The 25,075-nt window shown below is 42.7% G+C and overlaps 1 protein-coding gene across 5 annotated transcripts in view; it reads left to right on the top strand.

Moving 5' to 3' along the window:
* LOC125450778 (ethanolamine-phosphate phospho-lyase) overlaps nucleotides 1-25,075 on the top strand; it is a 91,774-nt gene that overhangs the window by 25,130 nt on the left and 41,569 nt on the right. For 2 of the 5 annotated variants that reach the window (XM_059646607.1, XM_059646604.1), the window contains exons 9-13: nucleotides 3,377-3,531; nucleotides 5,571-5,660; nucleotides 6,304-6,434; nucleotides 14,523-14,635; nucleotides 15,143-15,257. In XM_059646607.1, coding sequence (XP_059502590.1) covers nucleotides 3,377-3,531; nucleotides 5,571-5,660; nucleotides 6,304-6,434; nucleotides 14,523-14,635; nucleotides 15,143-15,257 — 604 coding nt within the window. Of the gene's footprint in view, nucleotides 1-3,376; nucleotides 3,532-5,570; nucleotides 5,661-6,303; nucleotides 6,435-8,105; nucleotides 8,201-10,481; nucleotides 13,597-14,522; nucleotides 14,636-15,142; nucleotides 15,258-25,075 lie in introns of those variants that run through there. The other 3 variants (XM_059646608.1, XM_048526941.2, XM_048526951.2) reach the window with 3 other exon arrangements.

Raw genomic sequence — 25,075 nt, 5'->3', positions numbered from 1 at the left:
GGAGATTCTGGATTCCAGGTCTTAGATCAGAACTGAGTTAGCTGATCATAGCTAGGCCAATGGAAGTTCCATCGTAGTTAGCCAAACACCCTGAATGAGGAATCAACAAAATTAGTGAACAGCTTCTGTCTTTGACCACCATCCACTGATGCCACATTCTGCTCTCATGGAAAGGGCATCTAGTATTACCAACAATGTCACTGAATAAACTACTACTGGTTACTTCCAGATATAAATTTAGAATGGGGTGAGGTCGTGGAGACTGTTCCTCTTTGTAATACAAAACCCAATGAGATTTAATGAAGGGAAGAGAATCCAGACACTGTTGGGGGAGGGAGGAGGTTGTGTCAATGTTGTTAGTCAATGATATATGAAGTTACTACTTCTGTGAAGAAAACATAAAATAATTCCTGATCTAAAATTGCAACGTAACTAATTACTGGACGGGTGTGTTTCTTCCTCTGCAGGCAATGTGTCACCATGGTGAAAAATCTGAAAAAAAGCAATAACAACACATACATTGTTATGAAAGGAGTTTCAATTACAACAGGAAAACACTTCTCAAAAGTGACTGTCTATGATATACGTGGAACTCAATTAGTCGTAGGGAGTGCTGTTAAATGTGCCTGGACGTGTCAACTGTGTCTTCCTCATTCCAATTCTTGCTTTCTCTCTCACACCCTTTGATTGTCTTCTCTCTGCTGAGAGGATTCCCTGGCATTTTTAATGTTATTCTCTTGGCAAAGAAGTGACCTAGTTCAAATTTTTTTATAGCATTCTTGTGACAAAAATTATTACCTTGACCCAGCATTTTTTTAACCTTTAGCTGCTGTTAACACTAACAATCAGCATTTAATTAGCACTTTAACAAAGTAAAATGAGCAGAGGAGCAATGTCAAACAAAATTTTATACCCTATACATTCAGGGATTTTTAAGGTGGAACCAAGTCAAAGATATTGTTTCTAAAGAGTACATTAAAGAACAAAATGAAGAAAATCAAAGACGGAGTTCTCAGTCCAAGATAGTTGATGGCATGGTCCGTAATCTTGCTCCAAATTGAGGATGCTCGCACGGCCAAAATTAGAGGAGTGCAGTTATCTCGGAAAATTGTGATGTTGGAAAAGGTTAGAGATAAGGAGAGACATGGCCACGCCTCAGTAAGAACGTAAAATTGAAGCTTCACTTAAACTGAGGGTCTGTGTAGGTCAGCAAGATAGTGCATGAACAGAATTTGATGCAAAGTTAGGACCTGAATAGCAGATCTTTGGAACACCTCGAATTTACGGATGATGGAATTGAGGAACGTGGTCACATATATTAAATAAGCGAGCTGAAGGGCATCAAAGGCATGGATGAGGGTTTCACAGCAAACGAGCTCAGGCAGGACTGGAGTTTGGCCACATCACTGAGGTAGAAATAGATGATCTTCATGATGGAAACACAAATTCCAAACAGTTTGGATACTGGAAATCTGAAATAAAAGCAAAATGTGGTCAAATCAGGGGTGGCCCTATGGCTCAGTGGGTAGCACTGCTGCCTCACAGCACTAGGAAAACAGATTCAATTCCACCTCGGGCAACTGTCTGTCTGGAGTTTCCACATTCTCCCTGGGTCTACACAGGATTCCTCCGGGTGCTCTGGTTTTTTCCCACTGTCCAAAGATGTGCAGGTTAGGTGGATTGGTCATGGTAAACTGCCCATAGCGCTCAGGAATGTGTAGACCAGGTGGGGTATAGAGGGATGCCTCTGGGTGGGATGCTGTAAGGGTCAGTGTGGACGTGCTGGGCTGAACAGCATGTCCCCACACTGTAGGGATTCTATGATCCATGAACATTTGTAGAAAGCAAATGAGATATAATCTTTTCCTCAGAGTTGTTGGAAAAATGCCCAGGAATAAAGTAGGTTTTGCAGTTAGAGCCGTAACAGCGCATACAGAGCTAGTGAAAGGTCGGAGAGGGTAAAGTATGAAAGGAAGGGTCTGTGGTGGAAATAAAAGCAGAAGATTCTGCAAACACCCATCCATTAAGCAGCAGCCAGAGAATCAGGCAGAGTTTCAGCCCAATGGTCTTTCATCAACCACCACTTTCCTGTGTTTTAGGTATTTACCATTTTCTGTCTTCATTTCCGGTTTCTATCGTCTATTGATTTTGTAAGAACTGTGGTATTTTGGCAGGCAGGAGTGACAGTATGCCAAAAAAAAGGATGATAATGAAAGCAAAAACGTGATGCTAACAGTGACAAGGAAAGAAACAGAAGATTTTTCTCAAGGTGGAAGTAGGAAAGCAGAGCCATCCAAATAGTGCCATCCAAAAACAAAACAAAAAAGCAAAGAAGTGAAAAGCGAGCAGAGGTTATGGTCCCAGTCTCCCTGGGATTTGAGTGGTTAGGCTGGGTCCACTTGGGAACAGAAAAGAGACAAAAAGGAGATTTGAATTGGGGTGCAACAATTTTATGAGAAGCCTCCCGGCTCTAAGAATCCATAGCAATAGCAAAGGCATGAAGTCATTTGCAAAAGGATTAGAGGGAAGTTGTGGAGTAATACTTTCGCCCAGAGTGTGATGACAATATGTAACTTACTGCCTGAAAGGATTTTGGAGACAGAAACATTCATTGCGTTTAGAATATACTTGGATATATACATGAGGGTGTCTTACAGTGCTGTAAACCAACAGCAGGAAACTGGGATTCAGCTCTTTTTCAGTTGGCACAGCCATGATGAATCAAATAGCCCGACCCTACGTCATAAATTTCCTGAGCTCCAACATTGCTTTTCTTCATTCTTTCATGGGATTGGGTTGACTGGCTAGGCCAGCATTTGTATCGATTCTTAGTTGTCAATTTTTTTTAAGGACAGTTAAATGTTAACCAGATTTCTCTGGGTTTGGAGTTACATGTAGGCCAGACAACAGCAGATTTCCTCTCCTCAAGGACATTAGTGAACTGGATGGGTTTTTACAACAGTAGATGATCATACTCACAGTCACCATTACAGTGACTAAATTTTCATTTCTTAGTTGTATTTATTCGTTGAATATAAATTCAAACAAGTTGCTTTTAATCCACGCCCGCTGAGGCTGGTGCTGTGGTTCGCTGGTCCGGTAATGTTCCAATGGTGTCACCAATACCCCTGTCTTTGAGTAGCTTCACATGATAATCAGGCAGTTGGGCACTTTTTTTTGCTATTGTTATGACAGGTATTCTTGGAAGTGAAATATCTCTGTTATGGGAGGATTGTAGATTTGTGAGCAGGTATCAATTGCTTTTGTTAACTTCAACTTTTTTAAAAACACTTTTGTACATTTGAAGTTTCATTTGAGTGTTGGAATGAGGAGGTGAGCAGAGTTCTTGATCCTAACCTACCTCTACATATCTCAGTTTGGAGGTAACCCAGTATCGTGCGCTATTGGTCTGGCAGTCCTGAACATCATCGAGAAGGAGGATCTCCGTGGGAATGCAACCAGCGTAGGAAATTATCTGATGAACTTACTGAAAGAACAGCAAGCCAAACACCAGCTAATTGGGGATGTCAGGTAATATTTGGCCAATACAGATTGTTAGCGGTATGTGAATGAATCTAAACTCCAGTAGACAGGAAATGTGACAGATGGATCATTGCAGTAGTGTATTCATAATGCCATCCAGCTAGTGACTGGTGGAAGAGTTCTTATACTTCGAGGAACATTTGGGTGATTTTAAGCCCCCAGGAATATTTGAGCTTACGTTAAGTATGACACTAAGATGTTAAAAATCCCTAACCCCTTTCTAGGCTGCCTCAGCCCCAGCTCTCCTTGTCTGAGCAAGGCAGAGCAGACAAAGGCAACTAACTCTGCCATGTGGATTGTGGATCATTTTAAATATTTCAATGAGACCAAATGCTTCAGATTTTGCCTCCGTTTTAAACTTTCGGCTAACCAGTCAGTTTTCCCTCCCCCACCCTTGTACTGTTGGCCTTTGTCCAAGCTACTCTTGAGCTTCACCTGTCCCCAGTCATCACCCCACTATAATCTCCCACCTCAGTCTTTCCAATATCTCCATCTTTCGTATCTGCAGCCTGGCTCCTAACGCCTATCCTCCCCTCAGCCAGTCGATCAATCTAGCTGCACACACCCATAAACATGGAGCCATTGATGCTCATTACTGTACTATTCCTATTGATATGTAACTAAAATCACATTGCTGAGCTGCTGAGAATTTCAGATGGGACATTTCTCTTTGGCTGATATTGAGTTGATGTGCTCTCCTTTTGGAACAAACCTCACTTGGCTAAGCCAAAGTGCTTGTACAACTTAGCTTCAGGGACCCTAGGTGTGCAATGGAATGTTGCAGGAGTTCAATGCACCACAGGCACACAGCACCACAGCGCAAGGTACTGATGAACTTTCCACTGGTTATCCTGGGATGGTCACCCTTCCTGTCGCATGGTTATCTGTTGCAGACTGGAAGAGTTTCAGTTCCTGGAAACAGAGCACTCTCATTGGTTCCATGACTGAGCCAAACTGACTGATCATGGAATTCTTATGATCTTATATTTCTTGTCTTTCCTACTGGAAGAAGTCTCAGTGGTGGGAAATGTTGCTGAATTCGGCATGCTGAGTTGCTTAAGTGCAGCCTGTTTTTTATAAATTGAATGCTGTGTTAGATAAATGGGTTCAGAGATAGAAACTGGAGATTCTGCAGAATCTGAGATAGCAAGGTATAGAGGTGGATGAACACAGCAGGCCAAGCAGCATCAAAGGAGCATGAAAGCTGACATTTCAGGGTCTAGACCCGAAATGTCAGCTTTCCTACTCCTCTGATGCTGCTTGGCCTGCTGTGTTCATCCAGCTCTACACCTTGTTATTTTAGATAAATGGGTATTGAGTCCAGGAGGAGGGATGTCAATGAAGTGAAGTCTGTTTTATGTTCCATCAAACCACTCAATTGGAATTAAAATTATCCAGACCAGCCAAGTAATCCATCAAAACATTGGACTAGATCCTGGTGATAGATCCAAGCCTTTGAGGAGTCAGGAAATCGCGCATTACAAAGTATTTAGCTTTTACAATATTTTACAACATTCAATTAGACTTCCCGACAGTTGGGAGGCCCACATTGTTAATGTAGAGATCATAATGGGTCTCTAATTACTGGAGGCAAGTAAGAAGTGGCTGGTTTGGTATGAAATGGTCTTTAGTGGCATATCTGGTGTTTGGCACTTATGAAATGACATCTGGATGTTACCCTGTTATGGGTAAACATGGGCTATTTCATTATCAGAGGAGTTATGAATAGATCTGAACAGGGGAAGTTAATAATGCCCGGCCCCAGCTTCCGATATGAGGGAAGGTCAGGGGAGCAGTTAAAATTACTGGAAGCGGAGTGCCCTGAGGAAGTTCTACAGCGATGCCCGAGGATGGTAATGCATCATTCCCTCTGATCACCACCTTTTTACTGGCTTCATACAAATTTTCCTTCCTTGCCCCAAGCATGGATGTACTGCGCAATTCCCATAGAATGCAAACGATCTAGTCTTGAGTGTCAAGTTAAACATGCCATTTCTTCACTAAACTTAATCTTTCTCTCGCTGCAGAGGTGTAGGGTTGTTTATTGGCATTGACCTGGTTAAAGATCGAAAGAAGAGAATACCAGCCAAGGCTGAAGCACAATATGTAATATACAGGTAAAGTGTGTGCAAGCCTCTGAGGCTGTTTGTTTTTGTTACTGTTAATTAAAAACCAGAGCTGGTAAAGAAGTCACAAGGACTGGAAACGGGAAAAAAAAACAGCAAATGCACAAAAGGTACAGAAGGTCATTGGAAACTTGAAAGTTAAATTCTTGTTTCATGTGTCAGCAGCTCTCAGCAACAGTTTCATTTAATATTTTGGCTATCCATCCAGACTGTTGCTCACCAGTGGAATGAACCCATATTTTGAAACAGTCAGTGGATGTCATGAAGACTGGGGTCTGGAAACAATTGTCTGCCATAGTGGGGCAAAATGTGTAGAGCAGCCCCTTCATGCATTCACTTTCTTTGGGGCGAGTCCCAAACCAGCTGTCCTGTTTCAGTGGCACCAGTAAACTTCATATGCCAAAGGCATGCCCTGTTGGGACTCTCTGGTTGTGTCACAGCCCACTGTGCACCAGATACATTGTTGTCTACACCTCTTGGCTTGGAGGGAATAAAACTGGACATACAAGGGAGAATGGTTAAGCCAAGATTGAAGGTTTTGCAAGGGACAAGGCTTTTACAGCAGAAGTCAAGGCTACCAGAAGAAAACTTGACTCTGTTCAATGCAGTAAACCTCTGTTTTTCATTCCCATAGACTCAAGGAAGAAAAGATATTGTTGAGTACTGATGGGCCACATCGAAATGTTCTGAAATTTAAACCACCGATGTGTTTCACTATGGAGAATGCCAAGTTTCTGGTAGAGAATATAGACAAAATTCTCTCAGGTATGCCATACTATAAAGAAAAAGAAATGTCAATGTAGTTAACAAATACATGGTTTAGGGGCAGACAAAATACTAATAACTCCCACTCACCGTGCATCCAGGAAGCAGAGGAATCCTGTTCGTGGAAATACAAAGACAACATTTTGAAAAATGCTCCAACTGGTTTTCATTCCATTTTTATGCCTTCATTGCAGAATGAACTACAAAAATGAGGAACATAAATCTGTATTAGCACCCAGCCTACCATGCTTAATGTCTGTCTCACAAAGCGTGGTACTCATTCTGGCTTGTCCTTTTTGCTCTGCCTTGTGTTTGCTTTGCTTCCTTTTGTTCTCAGACTTGTCAATTCTGTCCTCTCCTTATTAATGGTCAGAAATCACACAATATCAGTTTATAGTCAACAGGTTTATTTGAAAACACAAGCTTTCGGATTCTTACTTCTTCCTGAAGATGGAGTTAGATTCCAAAAGCTTGTTTTTTTCAAAGCAACCTGTTGGACTATAACCTAGTGTTGTGTGATTTCTGACCTTGTCCACCCCAGCCCAATACCGTCACTTCCACATTATGGCTTATTAATGGTGATAGCTCATTGCTCAGTTTTGTTGGCCTCCTCTAGCTTGATGCAATCTCCATCCTTCTCCATATTAAAACAGGTGAACCCATTCCAATCCTGAGAAGCAGACCCTTTGTCGTAAACACATCTGCATTTGAAAGCTGTCAAACAAAAATGGGGAATGCAGTGGGATTAAAATGCTGCTCTGTTACAATCTGACATGTGGATTCAAATCTGGTGCAAATGCTGAGATGCAAATCTCACATTTCAGGAATGAAAGTGCCGATCATGTAAAGTGCATTCAGTTGTCTCAATTCAAACCCTGTTGGATTTGAGCCCACGAAAACTTTGCACAGAATGCCTCGTGGCTACTGTGGGAATGGTAACGCCACATTGAAATGATGCTGTGACATTGCATTTTAAAAGTAATTTTCAAAATAGAGGGGATGTATTCATTTAACTTTCTCTGTACTTGACCCAGGAACACATAGTGTTGGCATGAAATGCCCAAAGAGGGAAATTGTTCCATTTTCCAGTATTGTTACTTTCCATCTTTCCACTATTTTCGTGTACAAAAATACAAAAGCAAACCAACTATATAAATATGTATTTTTATGAGTATAATCTCAAAGTAGTCTCCTAGATTTATCCTGTCACCCTTCATAGCAAGGATCAATGATTCATTGAGTTCCATGCATAAAAGATAAAATTAGTAAAAGGCAACGTTCAAAGTTGCAGTGTGATAGAAATGTTTAAACTGTAACAGATGCAATCCTGGAATAAATAATTGCTCTTTAATATGTAAGCAGAAACTATATACAGTATATCATAATACTTTAAAGCCTTGGGTAGACTGTGACACGCTCTGGCACTAGGGATGTGGGGGTGCAGGGAAAGTGTGAGTTTATTGACACTTTAACAGGCTGCCACTCATTCAGGGTGTGCTTTCTTAAACCAACCTGTTTCACTATTTTCTCTGTGTTGCCTCTGCCAGGAAGTGAGTGGAATGCATCACATTTAGTATAGATCGGCCTTAATAGCATGATTTATTTCCCTGTCCCTTTGGTACATTTGTAAATTGACAATCTCTTGTCATTTTTATTTGTTTACATTTGTAGATCTTGAGAAAGGAGCCAGGGTGGCAGTTCCAAATGAGCAGCTGAAGCCAGTGGAAAATGGCATTCCATTGACCCTTGGTGGCACCAAGAGAAAGGCATGAGAGTTCTTTTCATTAAGAAACTTTCCTTGGGTTTTCAAGTTCAATGCGAATTTAAAGACATGGATAGCATTAGAACAGAACTGAGTCCCGGTTAATCACCTTCAATCCTGCTTCCAAAAAAAATGCAATCCCTAGATGAGCAGAGATCCCATATATTCTGCATATGGATTGCATCTTTTCCTGGATTATCCCAATTATGGGGGTTTAATGTCCTAATACGGTATGAATTCAGCATGAATGTGTGCGTTGCGCTAAAAATAGTGGAAACATAAATACTAGTGTATGTAACTACATCATGTGGTCTGGTCCTGACGCATTAAAACTCGAGAAGCTTTCCAAGGTCAGACACTTCTCTGGGAATCGACATCAGTCAGGGTGTAAGTGAAGGGAGTAAAATTGGCTTCTGGGCCTCTGATCCTGAAAAGGGTGAGGTCAGCTGCAATCTCTTGAACTTGAGCAACATCAGCGACCAGCAATATGCCCCCATACATCACCCACTGCAACAAGGTTGTGTATTGGTGAATAACAAAGTGGGTAGCTGGATGAACACAGCAGGCCAAGTAGCATCTTAGGAACACAATAGCTGACGATTCGGGCCTAGACCCTTTGTCAGAAAAGGGGGAGGGGGAGAGGGTTCTGAAATAAATAGGGAGAGAGGGGGAGACGGACCGAAGATGGATAGAGGAGAAGATAGGTGGAGAGGAGATAGACAAGTTTCCCCACCTCTTTAACTTGCCTGACTCCTCTCCACCTATCTTCTCCTCTGTCCATCTTCAATCCGCCTTCCCCTCTCTCCCTATTTATTTCAGAACCCTCTCCCCTTCCCCCTTTTCTGATGAAGAGTCTAGGCCTGAATCGTCAGCTTTTGTGCTCCTAAGATGCTGCTTGGCCTGCTGTGTTCATCCAGCTCCACACTTTGTTATCTTGGATTCTCCATCGTCTGCAGTTCCCATTATCTCTGTGTATTGGTGGACAGTGGTTAGGTGAGAATAAAACACTGACTGTCCAGCATCAGTTCAAAGCCTCCACGATGTCTCACTGGGTAAGGCTCGGCTATGACTGTCAGTTCTAGATTATTATCCAGGCTGCTTGGTGAGTTGCCAGTACATCCCACTCAGACACCAGTGGTCTCCTGTGGCCTTTTCGATCAAGAGATACTTGAAATTCAAAATCAGGGAGAAACTTTGAAGATGTGGTCTGTTTTACTCCCCTCAAAGAACAAAGAAAATTACAGCACAGGAACAGGCCCTTCGGCCCTCCAAGCCTGCACCGATCGAGATCCTCTGTCTAAGCCTTTCATCTATTTTTTAAGGGTCTGTATCCCTTTGCTCCCCGCCCATCCATGTATCTTAAAAGACACTATCGTGTCTGCATCTACCACCTCCGCTGGCAACACGTTCCAGGCACCCACCACCCTCTGCGTAAAGAACTTTCCACGCATATCTCCCTTAAACTTTCCTCCTCTCACTTTGAACTCATGACCCCTAGTAATTGAGACCCCACTCTGGGAAAAAGCTTTTTGCTATCCACCCTGTCTATACCCCTCATGATTTTGTAGACCTCAATCAGGTCCCCCCTCAATCTCTGTCTTTCTAATGTAAATAATCCTAATCTACTCAACCTCTCTGCATAGCTAGCACCCTCCATACCAGGCAACATCCTGGTGAACCTCCTCTGCACCTTCTCCAAAGCATCCACATCCTTTTGGTAATGTGGCGACCAGAACTGTACACAGTACTCTAAATGTGGCCGAACCAACGTCCTATACAACTGCAACATGACCTGCCAACTCTTGTACTCAATACCCCGCCCAATGAAGGAAAGCATGCCATATGCCTTCTTGACCACCCTATTGAACTGCGTTGCCACCTTCAGGGAACAATGACCTGAACACCCAGATCTCTCTGTACATCAGTTTTCCCCAGGACTTTTCCATTTACTGTTTGTTCGCCCTTGAATTAGATCTTCCAAAATGCATCACCTCGCATTTGCCTGGATTGAACTCCATCTGCCATTTCTCCGCCCAACTCTCCAATCTATCGATATTCTGCTGCATTCTCTGACAGTCCCCTTCACTATCTGCTACTCCACCAATCTTAGTGTCATCTGCAAACTTGCTAATCAGACCATCTATACCTTCCTCCAGATCAATTATGTATATCACAAACAACAGTGGTCCCAGCACAGATCTCTCATGTCACTAGGTTTTCTGCCATGTGTAAGATGTCAACGGAAAATGTCATTCATTGATTTTTCTCACTGTGTTTTAAAACAGACTCCCCATGCCAGCGTTTCTGAGTTGAATGACAGCAGCATAAGTAAACCCTGCCATCCTGAAGCTTTACAGAGTGAAGAGTCACCAGATGGTAAAAGTAGCCACTGCAACAAAATTGCTTGTGGAGAACAGCAAGGTTCCTATCAAAGTGAAACTGGTGCTGTATCATGCAAAAGGTTTAGGACATGAACTGCATGTTGTGTCCTCTTTGCATGCTGCCACGTTCTGGTTGCATATGAAAGGGTCTGTCATACTTTGTCACATGCGCCATCTAAATTCACCCTCACCAGCCTTTTAACAAAGTTTTTGTTTTTATTTTAATAGACTTGAGCACTGACAATTAACTACTGCTGGAATTTCCTTTCAGGTTTTCCCAATCCAAAACCAGCCAGGTGGGGTGACCTAGATTTCCACTGAGATTAATAGACAATGAGGAGTGAATTGCAGCCCCATCTGTCTCCTTCTTCTTCCAAAACACCTAGGAAAATCCCATAGTTTTGAATTTGAGAAGATTCCAGTTTATCTCAAAAGTTATTTTTTGTAAGGATCTATTTTGTCTAGCATACTTTGAGTGTGATGTAATACTGCCCCCTTCGTCTGGATGAGTGCAGGTTCAATAACATTGAAAAAAGCTTGGCACCATCCAAGACAAAGCAACCCACTGGATTACCATTCTGTCCATCAACTCCAAGACTCTCTCTCTTCACTACTGATGCACAATGGCAACAGTATGCACCATCTATAAGATAAACTGCAACAATTCACCGAGCTTCCTTCGATAGCACCTTCCAAGCCCATCCTGCTGCCCTCTAGATGGACAAGGGCTACAGATAAATGGGAGCACTATGAGCTGCCAATTCCTCTCGAAGCCACGCACTACCCAGACTTGGAAATGTGTTGCTGCCCCTTAATTGGGCAAAATGCTGGACCTCCCTTTCTTACAGCCAGCCCTGCAGCAGGTTCAACTTGGTAACTCACCACCACCTGCTCAAGGGTAATTGTGGATGGACAATAAATATTGTCCATGCTAGTGGTGTCAACATCCTGTAAACATTTTTTTTAAATACCAGACCCCGGATTGTGAAACCAGTGAGAATATGAATTTAAATTAAAAGCATGTTCCTTGAGGATCCATGGTATGCAGCCACGTGGCATGAGGCAAAACAGTTGAAGATGCAGTTTTAACGAAGAAAGTAATATTTCAATGTGTTGAATTTCAAATTTATATAGATCTACTATAATAATATAAAATTATCTCCAACAAGCCACGTTCTACTTGATGGTACGATCAAAAATTCAACTTGCATTTTCTAAAAATTGTTTTTAAAAAGATTATCACAAATGATTGTGATTTTGAAATTTCTATTGAAGGCACCTTTTTTAATATCAAATTGGGTATTGATCGCAAGTGGAGAAAGAAAGAATACTGTAAGGAGCTGAAGATATATATTTGAATTTTTTTTGGTGAAATATGTTGGCTTTTCAGAAGTTTAAATCATACTTCTATAGAAATTGTCCTTCAAGTGTTAGGAATTTCAACTCAAATTAACCAAACTTTGATTAAAAGTGGAGCAACTGTTTTTTAAAACCACATTAAAACAATTCTCCACCCTGTAAAACAAGAAAATAGACAAACAATGAAACACTGAGCTGCAGATGTTTTGGTCTCCAGATGGTCAGAGACAAGACTTAGTCTGACAGATGGATTTTGTCAAAGGTCCTGACACACTAACAATGCAGTAATTTCCTGGAAAGTTGAAAGTTCTGATGGTTAGTTACCCAGGGTCTACAACATGAGCTGGTGTCAGAAACTTCAGAGAATTCCAATTTAGCTTAATAGTTGGCCAAGAAACGTTAGCAAAATCAAAACGTGCTCTAATTCTGGGCCAGGTATACTACACCCTTCCCCCAGCAGAGACCTGACCTACCCCACTTTCATCCATAACCTGTGAGACTATCCAGTCATCCATTTACTTCACACACTTACCTTCTCAAAAGTGCCTCTTAGGACTTCTAATCCTGGAGTATGCCAGTTATTGCTGTCGTCTGGGAATGTACTCAATCGCTAGCACCGACCTTGTGCTGCACAGAATGATTTCCTGAACGGGTAAGCTCTTCACTAAAACAGGTGATACCTCCTTTTCCCTAACTTACTGGCTTCTCGTTGCCACTCCTCAGAAACATAGGGGGGGAATTCAATAGGACCAGAGGTGGCAGGTAATAAATTGGGCAGAAGGATGCCCTGCTATCCTCCACGAAGTCTGAAGTGGGAAAGCTTGGACAGCCTTCCTACAATGCTGCTTGTTGAGGCCCTTACAAGAGAAAACCCAATAAAACTTGGAAATGAACATGATCTGGTATGAACTTTTATACCTGAAAATTCAAATCTAGTTTGGACCAGTACATTCGTTCCTAAGTTTTACTTCCTTTTCAACTAATGGCCACATAAGAGATCTCATCTTCCATTGCTGATATTCAACCAGCACCTGGCATTCACTGTGTGAGAAAAGCAAGAGGTTCTCGGAAGGCAGGATTTCCGCCATGGTGTCTTTCTACTTGATTCTAGCAGGCCTTCTGTAAAGGAGGCAATGTAGAACTATTGCCAGCTGTCTGACTGCGAGTGTGACCTCAGTCATCTGGATTCAATACTGCCCATGGTCTAGGCTTTTTGACATTTTAAATAGTTCAGTTAATCTTCCTGAAGTTTATACTTTTCTAGCACCTCTAAGTCTTTCATGACAACTAAAGGCCTTTAAATAAAAGATAAATCTACTAACGCTTTGTATTATTCAGAACCCCTATATCACCATGCCATTTCAGTCCTCTTCAGCATCCAAACTATAAGTGAGTACTGTGTTGGACTATAATGCAGTACAAACGCCTATCAGTTTACAACATTCAACATTAATGCCTCACCAACCTCCTATAAATGTAGTAGGAGCCTTTAAGGTAACATCAATGTTTTATCCTTCTGTATATGCAATCTGCAGAACCATATATTAATCAGCTTTTCATTGAAATGGTGCTGTAATGCTGTAACAGTTTTGCAGAAGTGGTTCGTTCTCACATGATAATGTCAATAGTGTAACATCAATCTGTGCAAATGTAATAAATTGCATACCACACTTGAAGTAGACCAGTTGTATGTATTGATCCAGTCAGCACTCCCATTTGCTGCTGTCTTCAGAGCGAAATGATGGGGTGCCATTTCGAGATTTTAAGGAATTGTTGTAATGTGACTTCTCTCTGTTCCCCACGCAGCTTCTTGGAGTTTTTAGATATGACCATTAATTAAAAACAGCATTGCACAGTGATTTGTGCTCGGTAGCAACTGGTAAAGAACCCAAGTTGATTTGAGTAAATGCATTAAAGAAATGAGGAGTTGGCAAAGAAAGAACATTTGTTCTAACAAAATTCCCTGGATTTCAGTTCAGGCCCTGAAATGAAGTAACAACACACTTTATGAACAATTGCAACTACCTGACACTGGGCCCCATACTGTAACCATCAGAAAATCAATTGCAACCAAGCTAGGCCAGATTAGCCAATGGTGGTCATAGAGTCATGCAGCATGGAAACAGACCCTTCAGACCAACTAGTCCACACTGAACAAGATTCCCAAATCAAATTAATCCCACTTGTCCACGTTTCAGCCATATCTCTCCAAACTTTTCCTATTCATGTACTTATCCAAATACCATTTAAATGTTGTAACTGTATCTGCATCCACCATTTCCTCTGGCAGTTAGCTCCATGCACGAGCCACTGTCTGTGTAAAAACATTGCCGTTCATATCCTTTTCAAAACTTGCCACTCTCACCTTAAAAATATGCCCCAAAAGTTTTCAAATCCCCCACCCTAGGGATTCACCTTATCTATGCGCCTCATGATTTTATAATGTCATCCCTCAACTTCTTACGCTCCAGTGAAAAATGTTCCAGTCTTTCCAGCCTATCTTTATAACTCAGATCCTCCAATCCTGGCAAGAACCTGGTAAATCTTTTCTGAATCCTCTCCAATTTAATAATATCCTTTCTACAGCAGAGCAACCAGAACTGGACACAGTACTCCAGAAGAGCCCTCACCAGTGTCCTGCACCACCTCAACATGACTTCCCAACTCCTACACTCAAAAGGTCTGAGCAACAAATGCAGGTGTGTTTAATGTCATCTTAACCACCTTGTCTAAGTGTGATGCAAGTTTCAAAGAATTATATACCTGAACCCCTAGGTCTCTCTGTTCTACAGAGCTACCCAGGGCCCTACTATTAACTGTATAAGCCCTGCCCTTGTCTGTTTTACCAAAATGCAAATCCTTGCATTTATCAAAATTAAACTCCATTTGCCACTCCTCAGCCAATTGACCCAATTGATCAAGATCTCTTTTTAATCTTCAAATTATAATTCCAGATCATGTCATCAGATTGACACTATTCTTCATCATCTCTTGCATGTCTTTTGGAGCACTCAAAATCGACCAAACTTCCCTGCTACTGAACAAAAACACTGACCCTGAAAATCATACATGATGTTGCTCAACTTTGGTCTGAGGGCAAGACCCGTTCGGCAGGAAAGATCACTCACGTAGCCAGTAAATAGTAACAGTATCAAATGGTTTGCCCAACTAATTGATCAAGTTATTGAAATGCTTTGCCTTTCCAGGGTAGCAAGATAACATTTGAGCAGAAACTAGAGGCTTGGGCAGCACGAAAGAAAAATGGTCTTAAATCTGTAATGTATCAGAAATACTGCTGGTACATCAATGAACGCACAATTGGTAAGTTAACATTTTGAACTTAGGCAGTTTGGCAGATGTTCAGTCTCATGCGTGATGGTGCTGGATCAGCCAGTCATTGTGGGCCACCTGATTTTCTTTTCAGTTGAATACAAGACATGTTGATCAGGCCATCAATTTCTATTGTCGATTTTCCGTCACTACTAAAAGTGAAAATGACAGTGCCCCATCCACCTTACTGATGTCATGTGTGCAGTTAAAAACCCAGTACTGTAAATGTTCAAAATTTGAAAGAAAATGCTAGAAACACTCAGCAGTCCTACCAGCATCAGTGGAGAGAAACTACCAGGTCAAGCTCTTGTGTCCATAGCCTCTGTTCACTTTTAACTGTAATTTCGAACATTTCTGATGGAGAATCAGCACCCGAGATGTAAACTTGTCCATTATCCCACTGGGCAATCTGTTGTGTGTTTCCAATGTTTTCTGTTTGTGTCTTATCCATTAAGCCCACTGTCACTGTTCTGGGACTTAACCTATAGAGGTGAACCCATAAGTAAAACCCATAAGCAATCCAGTCAGACTGGATTGTTAACATTTGTCACAAAATAACCACCCAGAATTACTCCATTATCACTTCAGTGGACTTTGAGTTGGCAAAACACTGTGCCTCAGCACAGGCGTGTTATACCCTTCACTGACTGCGCTGTTACAGCAAGTTGAAAAGAAATTTCTATAAATAACATGTTTACTACAGCAAACTGCTGAATCTTAGAAACAAAATACAGAGTAGGAACACAAAACCTCTGATTAGCCGCTCAGTTCTGAACGACTTTAGCAATGAGTCATGAATTTATGCTAAAGGCTATGATCTGCAACATATATTTCAGTTTGGGATTCATAAACCGTAAAGGACCTGAGACTATCAACATAAATTTTATTTTCCTGGGATTACAAGTAACAATGCAAGCAATGTCTCAACAATTCTGTACTTTTACACAAGTTTCTCTTGCTCTATAGTAGTTGCACCACAGAAAATATTCTCAGGTTTTTATTGAGAAGCCAGGATAGGAAGGTTATCAGAGGTGTCAAATAATTGCAAGAGTGAAAGCTACTGATCTACAGGCAATACATTAGTGTCGTAACAATTCAAGTTTCCTGTCTGAAACCTGTATCTTTTCCTGAAAATTTGACTACTGTCCTGACACATCCATCCTCTACTCAGCGTCAATGTCTGTTTTCTAATCCTTCTATGAGCTGCCCCACAATGTTTTCCTACATTAATGGTGCTATATGAACGCATGGTATTGTTTTTCTTCAGATAAAATAGTGGCGCAAAATAATGATCATTGCTTGTCATAGGAACTAGGAATGATTAGCCTGTGCTGAGCTTGTATCATATCCACTCTATAGGCAGCTGTATCTTTTCATCAGGTTCAGGTAGTAATGTTAGTTATTAGCTTTGTGAACAGAGGTAGACTTTCGACACATATTTGTATGTATGATCAGCAACCTTGAGTTTTAAAGGCTTAAATATTAGAAAAATAAATTGCACAACCGAACCATCAGTCTTTGACATTCAATGACCTCACTGTCACTGAACCCATCACTGTCAACATCCTGGACGAAGGTTACCATCGGCCAGAAACTGCTCATATAAATACCACTACAGCATGCTGGGAATTCTATAGAATGTAACTCACCTCCTGACTCCTCCAAACCTGACACCGTCCACAAGTTAAGAGAGTGATGGAACACTCCCCACATGCCTGGATGAGTGCAGCTCCAATAATGCTTAAGCAGCTTGACACTATTCAGAAAAAGAAGGTGCCTTTTTCATTGGCACCACATTCAGAACCTTCAACATTTACTCCCTTCACCACTGATGTGCTGTGGCATCCGAATATATCATTACAAGATGCACTGCAAGGATCTTTAGACAGCACCTTCCAAACCCACAACCTCTACCGCAGAGGTAGACCAAAGCAGCAGATGCATGGGAACAGCACCACTCGCAAGTTCCAGCTGAGCTATTTTAAGTCTGATATGACTTCTTCAGAAACGCTTCAGAGTCACATTGGGCTTGAAATGTAAACTCTGTTTCTGCCTCCAAAGATGTAGCTAGACCTGTAGAGTTTCACCAGCATTTTGCTGCCTGTTTCAGATTTCCAACATTCAAGGTATTTTGCTTTTATTTTATTTGAAAACTGTGCTATTTAAGCCCTGAAACAAAATTTAAACCAACAATATAAAATGAACACTAAATACAATGTTCCTAAAGACAGTACCGAATGCATCCAAGGAGTGCAAAAGCTAAAATATAAAGTGAATAGCAAAGAGTAGAGTGCATAGCATGAAACAAAGCTGAAGGTACATATAGAGTGTCTCATTGTAATAGGAAGGCTGAAATGTTCCTGTACATCAATAGTTTCTGATAAATACAAAAGTACCGTAGAGGGGTCAATTGCACAATCCCTACTGTGAACGCAAAGGTTATTGAGTTCAAACATTTCAAATGAAGAATGTCACTATGCTTCACGGCCAAATATTTACAGAACTGGTTAAACAGGTGTGAAAATATGGATTACAATTGGTGGCAAGAGATTACACAGAAACAATACATAAAGCTAATCTAAACACAACCAGGAAGATCGCACAAAGTGCTGTAAGATCAAGTACAGGTGGGAGTCCATTTTCTAATTCATTGCTCTGAATAAATGTGTGCCGGTCACAGCCATTGGAATTGATGGATCTATTCATTCAAATATGCTGTAAGATCAAAAGACACTGAAGGAGGGGAAGGCCATTCAGCCTATTGAATCTGCTTTGTCATTCAATGAAATCATGGATGACCTGACAATCCTCAACTCTACTTTCCAACTTTTTCCCCAGAACCTTTGATTCCCTTACTGGTTAAAAATTTGTTCATCTCATCCTTGAATATATTTAATGACCCAGCCTCCACGGTCCTCTGCAATATAATTTCTATAGATCCACTACCTCTGAGAGAAGAAGTGCCTCCTCATTTCTGTTTAAATTGGCAACCTTTTATACTGAGATTATGCCCTCTGGTCCTAGATCTCCCAAAAGGGGAAACAATGTTTCAGCATCTACCCTTTCATGTATCTCAGAAACTTGCCTGTTTTAATAAAGTTACTCTCATACACACACACTCTCCCCATTAGACAGTCCATCTATGCTTGAGATCAGCCTAGTGAATCTTCTCTGGACTGCCTCCGATGCCAATCTCCCTTTTCTCAGGTAAAGGGCCCATAAAACTGTTCACAGATTTCCAGTTGTGGTCCAAATGAGCCTTGTGTCATTTTGCGAGATCTCCCCATTTTTATACTCCATTCCCTTTGAGCTAAAGGCCACATTCCTTTTGCCTTCCCTATTATCTGCTGAACTTGGCTGCTGGCTTTTTGTGATAATGCACAAACAATCCCAAATCCAAAGCTCTCTGCAATCTTTCTCCACTTGAGTAATATTCAGTTTCACTATTCTTCTGCCAAAGTGCCTCGCCTCATATTTTCTCATGTTATGTTCCATCCACTAAGTTTTTGCCCATTCATTTAACCTATCTTTATCCCCTTTCAGACTCTGAATCATCCTCACCACGTGCCTTCCCACCTTTGTTTGTGTCATCTATAAACTTGGTTATTATTTATGCCTTTTTCACATCTAGGTCTTTAATATATATTGTAAATAACTGTGGCTGCAGAAATGATCCTTGTGGCCCTCCGCTAGTTGTAGTTGCAATCCTGTTAATGCCACCAATTAACGAGATAACAAAGTGTGGAGCTGGATGAACACAGCAGGCCAAGCAGCATCTTAGGAGCACAAAAGCTGACGTTTCGGGCCTAGACCCGTCGTCTTTTCTGACCTCTCAAAGTCAGTCAATAACCAATATCTATCATTGCTGAGCTTCTTCACCCGGGGAATACTCCCACCTCTGGGTTTGGGCTGCTCACCTGGCCTTGACATTTACCATCACTGAGCTTCACTTCAGCATCTTATCATTTGTCTCTGATCTTGTGGTGATGGCCAGTCACTATTGTCATCACAAAACAGTAGCATAGTGGCTCAGTGGTTCGCACTACTGCCTCACAGCACCAGCGACCTGGGTGCAATTCTGCCCTCAGGTGACTCTCTGTGTGGAATTTGCACACCGGCTGGGTGGGTTTCCTCCCACAGTCCAAATATGTGTAGGTTAGGTGGATTGGCCATGGGGAATGCAGGATTACAGGGATAGTGGTAGGGGGTGTGTCTGGGTGGGATGCTTTTCCTAGAGCCAGTGTGGATTTGATGGATCAAACGTCCTGATCCCACACTGTAGGGGTTCTATGATTCTCGGTTATGTAAGATCTATTCTCATATGAGTGAACAGATGCAGGCTTTATTGAATGTAACTACATACACGGGATGGTAAAAGGGGTCTTCTTGCTTGTTCTGACAGATCCAATCTCCAATTCCATGTGACTTGATGTCACTATGACCGCTTTATTTCACACATACTCGATATTTGTACATAAAGAGACAATTCCCTTCATGCTATCCCCAGCTCAGCTGCCTCATACCCTGCTCCATGGTCAGGGTCTTGGCTGATGTGTGGGCAGATATGATGTACAGCAGCAACTCTGACAGCTGGACTTTATAGTGAGATCCAGACTTCTCACCAGGAAATGAGAGACCGCTCAGTGCAGGGTGTACCACCTTACTGGCAGTGGAATTTAAGAGTGCCCAGTGCCCTCCACAATGGTGCAATCCTCCTCCCAGTCATCCGACTAGTGACTGATCTACCCACCACATGGGCACAACACCCTGTGCCAGTGAACCTGACTTTCTTTACCACAGAGGTAGGTGATGGCATCGTAGTATTATCGCTAGACTATTAACCCAGAAATTCAACTAATGTTCTGGAGACTCGAGTTTGAAACCCGCCACAGCAGAATTTGAACTCAATTTTTAAAACGTCTGGAATTAGGAGGCTGCTGAAACCACAGCCGATCATCGGAAAAACCCATCTAGTTCATGATTGTTCTTCAGAGAAGGAAATCACAGAATCCCTACAGTGACCCTCAGAGCATCCCACTCAGACCCATCCCCCCTATAACCCCCGTAGTCTACACATCCCTGAAAACAATGGGGAATTTAGCATGGCCAATCCACCTAACCTGCACATCTTTGGACTGTAGGAAGAAACTGGAGAACCTGGAGAAAACCCACACAGACACGGGGAGAATGTGCAAACTCCACACAGTCAGTCGGCCAAGGGTGAAATTGAACCTGGGTCCCTGGTGCTGTGAGACAGCGATGCTAACCACTGAGCCACCGTGCTGAAATTTACCATCTTCACCTGGTCTGGCCTACATGTGACTCCAGACCCACGGCAATATGATTCTCGATTACCTTCTGAAATGGCCTAGCAAGCCACTCAGTTTTATCAAGTGCAACAATGCCTCAAAGGGATGAAACCAGGTGGATCACCTGGCATCGGCCTAGGCACCAGAAAAGATAATGGCAGAAACAGCCCTGTCAACGCTGCAGGGTCCTCCTCACTAACATCTGGGAATTAGTGCCAACAGTGGGAGAGCTGTCTCATAGATTAGGCAAGCAACAGCCTGATATAGTCATACTCACGGAATCATACCTTCCAGACAGTGTCCCAGACACCACCATCACCATCCCTGGATATGTACTGTCCCACCGGCAGGGCAGACCCAACAGAGGTGGTGGGACAGTGGTATACAGTGAGGAAGGAGTTGGTCTAGGAGTCCTCGACATTGATACCGGACCCCATGAAGTCTCATGACTTCAGGTTAAACCTGGGCAAGGAAACTTCCTGCTGATTACCACGTACTATCCTCCCTCAGCTGATGGAACAGTGATTCTCCATGGTAAACAACACTTAGAGGAAGCACTGAGAATGGCAAGGGCACAAATTGCACTCTGGGTGGGGGAATTTCAATGTTCACCGCCAAGAATAGCTCAGCAGCAGTACTACTGATCGAGTTGGTCAGGTCCTAAAGGGAATAGCTGCTAGACTGGGTCTGTGGCAGGCGGTGAGGGAGCCCATGATAGTATCAGTAAGAATGACCACCAGATAGCAACTCAGGACTGGGCATCCATGACGCTTTGTGAGCCAACATTAGCAGAACTGTACTCCAGCACAATCTGCAGCCTCATGGCCCAGCATATTCTTCACTCAACCGTTACCATCAAGCCAAGGGACGGCTTGGTTCAAAGGAGAGTGCAGGAGGGTATGCCAGGAGCAACACCAGAAGTACCTGAAAATGAGGTGTCAACTGGTGAAGTCACCAAACAGGATTATTTGCACACTAAACAGCATAAGCAGCAAGTAACAGACAGAGCTAAGCGATCCCACAACCAACAGATCAGATTTAAGATCTGCAATCCTGCTACATCCAGTTGTAAATGGTGGTGGACAACTAAACAACTCACTGGAGGAGGATGGTCCGCAAATATCCCCATCCTCAATGATGAAAGAGCCAAATATATCAGTGCAAAAGATAAGGCTGAAATATTAGCATCAATCTTCCGCAAGAAGTGCCGAGTGGAGGATTCATCTTAGCTTCCTCCAGTGGCCCCCGGCCTTACAGATACCAGCCTTCAGCCAAATTGATTCACTCCACGTGATATCAAGAAATGGTTGGAGACATTGGATAATGCAAAAGCTATGGTCCTGACAGCATTCTGATAATTGTATGAAAAGCCTATGCTCCAGAACTTGCTGCTCCCCTAGCCGACCACATCTAATACAGCTACAACACTGGCATTGACCTGACAATGTGGGAAATTGACCAGGTATGTCCTATACATGAAAAGCAGGACAATTCCAACCCACCCAGTTACTGCCCCATCAATCATCATCAACAGTGTTGTCTAGCAGCATCTGCAGAGTATTAACCTGCTCAGTGATGCCCAGTTTGGGTTCTGCCAGAGCCACTCTCAAACATGGGGCAAAAGAGTTGAATTCCAGAGGTGAGGTGAGAGTGACAGCCCTTGACATCAAAGCTGAATCTGACCGAGTATGACATCAAGGGGCCCGAGCAAAACTAGAATCAATAGGGATCGGGGACAAACACTCTGGTGGTTGGAGTCATACTTGACACATAAGAAGATAGTCTTGATTGTTGGAGGTCAGTCATGTCAGCCCCAGGACATATCTGCAGGACATCCTCAGGGTAGTGTCCTCAGCCCAACCATCTTCAGCTGCCTTATCAATGTCATTCGCTCCATCATAACGGTCAGAAGTGGGGATATTCACCAATGATTGCACAACGCCGTCAACATCCGCGGCTCTTCAGATACTGACGCAGTCCATGTTCAAATACATCAAGATCAGGACACAATACCCAGGCTTGGGCTGACATATGGCAAGTTGCATTCATGCCACACAAATGCCAGGCAATGACCATCACGAATAAGAGACAATCTAACCACTGTTCCTTGACATTCAATGGCATTACCATCACTGAATCACCCACTATCAACATCCTGGGGGGTACCATTGACCAGAAACTCAACTGGCTTCACCACATAAACACAATGGCCATAGGAGTAGGTCCAAGGATAGGAATACTGCAGCAAGTAATTTACCTCCTGAATCCCCAGGGTCTGTCCATCATTGACAAGGCGTAAGTCAGGGGTGTGATGGAATACTCCCCACTTGCCTGGATGGGTGCAGTCCCAACAACACTCAAGAAGCTTGTCACTGTCCAGGACAAAGCAGCACGCTTGATTGGCACTGCATCCGCAAGCATCCATTTGCTCCACCACCGATGCTCAGTAGCAGCAGTGTGTGTTACCTACAAGATGCACTTCAGAAATTCACAAAAAATCCTCAGACAGCACCTTCCAGACCTATGACAGCTTCCATTTCGAAGGACAACGGCAGCAGTCAAATGGGAACACCACCACCAGCAGGTTCCCCTTCAGGCCACTTACAATCCTGACTTGGAGTTTGATCACTGTTCCTTCACTGTCACTGGGTCAAAATCCTGGAGTTCCTTCACTAATGTCATTGTGGGCCAACACACAGCAGGTGGTCTGCAGTGGTTCAAGCACCTTCTCAAGGGCAACTAGGGATAGAGAATCAATACCAAATGATTTTTTTAAAACCCTACCCCTGATGCTCTGCCTTAGGGCTCTCCAATGAATGCAATCCAATGAGCACCAGGGAGCCCCTGCACCTCAGGCTGTAGAGCAAAATCAGGAAACATCCTAACCTTAATACCACCAATACACACTGCACCGAAATCAGTGAGATGCGTGGTAGGGAAAAGGGAGGGTGCTTTCCTTTAGTATTATGAACCAGTCTCAGCAGCTCCAGGGAGATGGCAGGATCTAAATGTGCAGGTTCTGCCTGCTCAGCTTCACCTAACCTGGCAAATCGTTATAGGAAGGATATTATCAATGTGGTAAGCGTGAGGGTTCAGATGAGATTTGCCAAGATGTTGCCAGAAATGGAGGATTTGAGTTATAAGGAGAAGCTGGATAGGTTGGGACTTGTTTCACTATAGCATAGCAGGACCTAATAGAAGTTTATAAAATCATGTTTGGAGGGAAATGGGCCAAATGCTGGCAAATGCGACTAGATTAATTCTGGGTATCTGGTCAGCATGGACAAGTTGGACCAAAGGCTTTGTTTCGATACTGCACAGTTCAATGACTGTGACTCTGTGAGGGGCACAGATAAGGTGAGTGGCAGTGGTGTTTTCCCAAGGGTGGGGGATTTCAGGACTAGGGGGCATATTTTTAAGGGCAGAGGAGAAAGATTTAAGAAAGACATGAGGGACAATTTTTTTACACAGAGAGTGATTCGTGTGTGGAATGAACTTCCAGAGGAAGTGGTAGATGCAGGCATAGTTACAACATTTAAAATACATTTGGCTAAGTACATAATAAGGAAATACTTGGAGGGATATGGACCAAACACAGGCATGTGGGATTCGTTAGTTTGGAATAATGGTCAGCATGGACTGGTTGGGCCGAAGGGTCTGTTTCTGTGCTGTATGACTCTGAACAGGTTTACTCCATAGTTTTGCCACACCTCCCAAAGGCAGGGCAGGGCGTTCTAAAAGAAGATGACATGCTGGTATTTCACAGCAGGACGGAGAGTTGGCAGCAGAAGGTAACTGCCGGACAGAAAATGAAATCCTTTATGCCAAGCAGGATAGGTATTATCCCTGACCCGTGTGGGCGGGTACATGGGAGCTCTCTTTGGATAACGGGCAGGAAGTTTGAGGTAACATTTCTTTATGCAGTGGCCTCATGAAACAAAGAAGCCCCATTCACTAGGAACTCCTTATTCAGGGGAAAGACCTGGTGAAGCCCGGGAAGTTTGGAGCCTTCCCATGTATTATGTTGACAATTTCTATGCCTGAAGGATCAACAATCCCAGCCACAGAGCTCATGTATATTCATACTGTCCTGTTGGCATGAGTACAGCGTTTCACATGTTTGTTTGTGATTGAAGTGAATAGTGATAGAGGAGCAGAAATATCAGCAGTCACACATGGGCGCTGCCAATTAAAGTTTTAAGGTCTACCGTCACCCCAACACTTAGACCCGGTTTCAATACAAATTAAATGGATATCTTCTTTCAAACAGTGTGAATTTTAAAGATGGCAAGTCATCTCTCTTTTATTAGTAGATATGAGAGAGGCACTCTCTCCGCTCTGTTCAATTCAATAAGTAAATGGAAATGAAAACAAAGCCAAACAATAGGTTGATTGTGAGGGATTAAGAGATGTGGGCCAAAGTTGGGCATATGGGCTTCGGCCATAACAATGCTCTCATTGAATTTTGGGTCAATAAACGTGGAGCTGGAAAAGCACAGC

This window comes from Stegostoma tigrinum, chromosome 1, assembly GCF_030684315.1.
Source record: "Stegostoma tigrinum isolate sSteTig4 chromosome 1, sSteTig4.hap1, whole genome shotgun sequence".
Taxonomy (NCBI): domain Eukaryota; kingdom Metazoa; phylum Chordata; class Chondrichthyes; order Orectolobiformes; family Stegostomatidae; genus Stegostoma; species Stegostoma tigrinum.
This window is presented reverse-complemented; position numbering and strand designations above follow the sequence as displayed.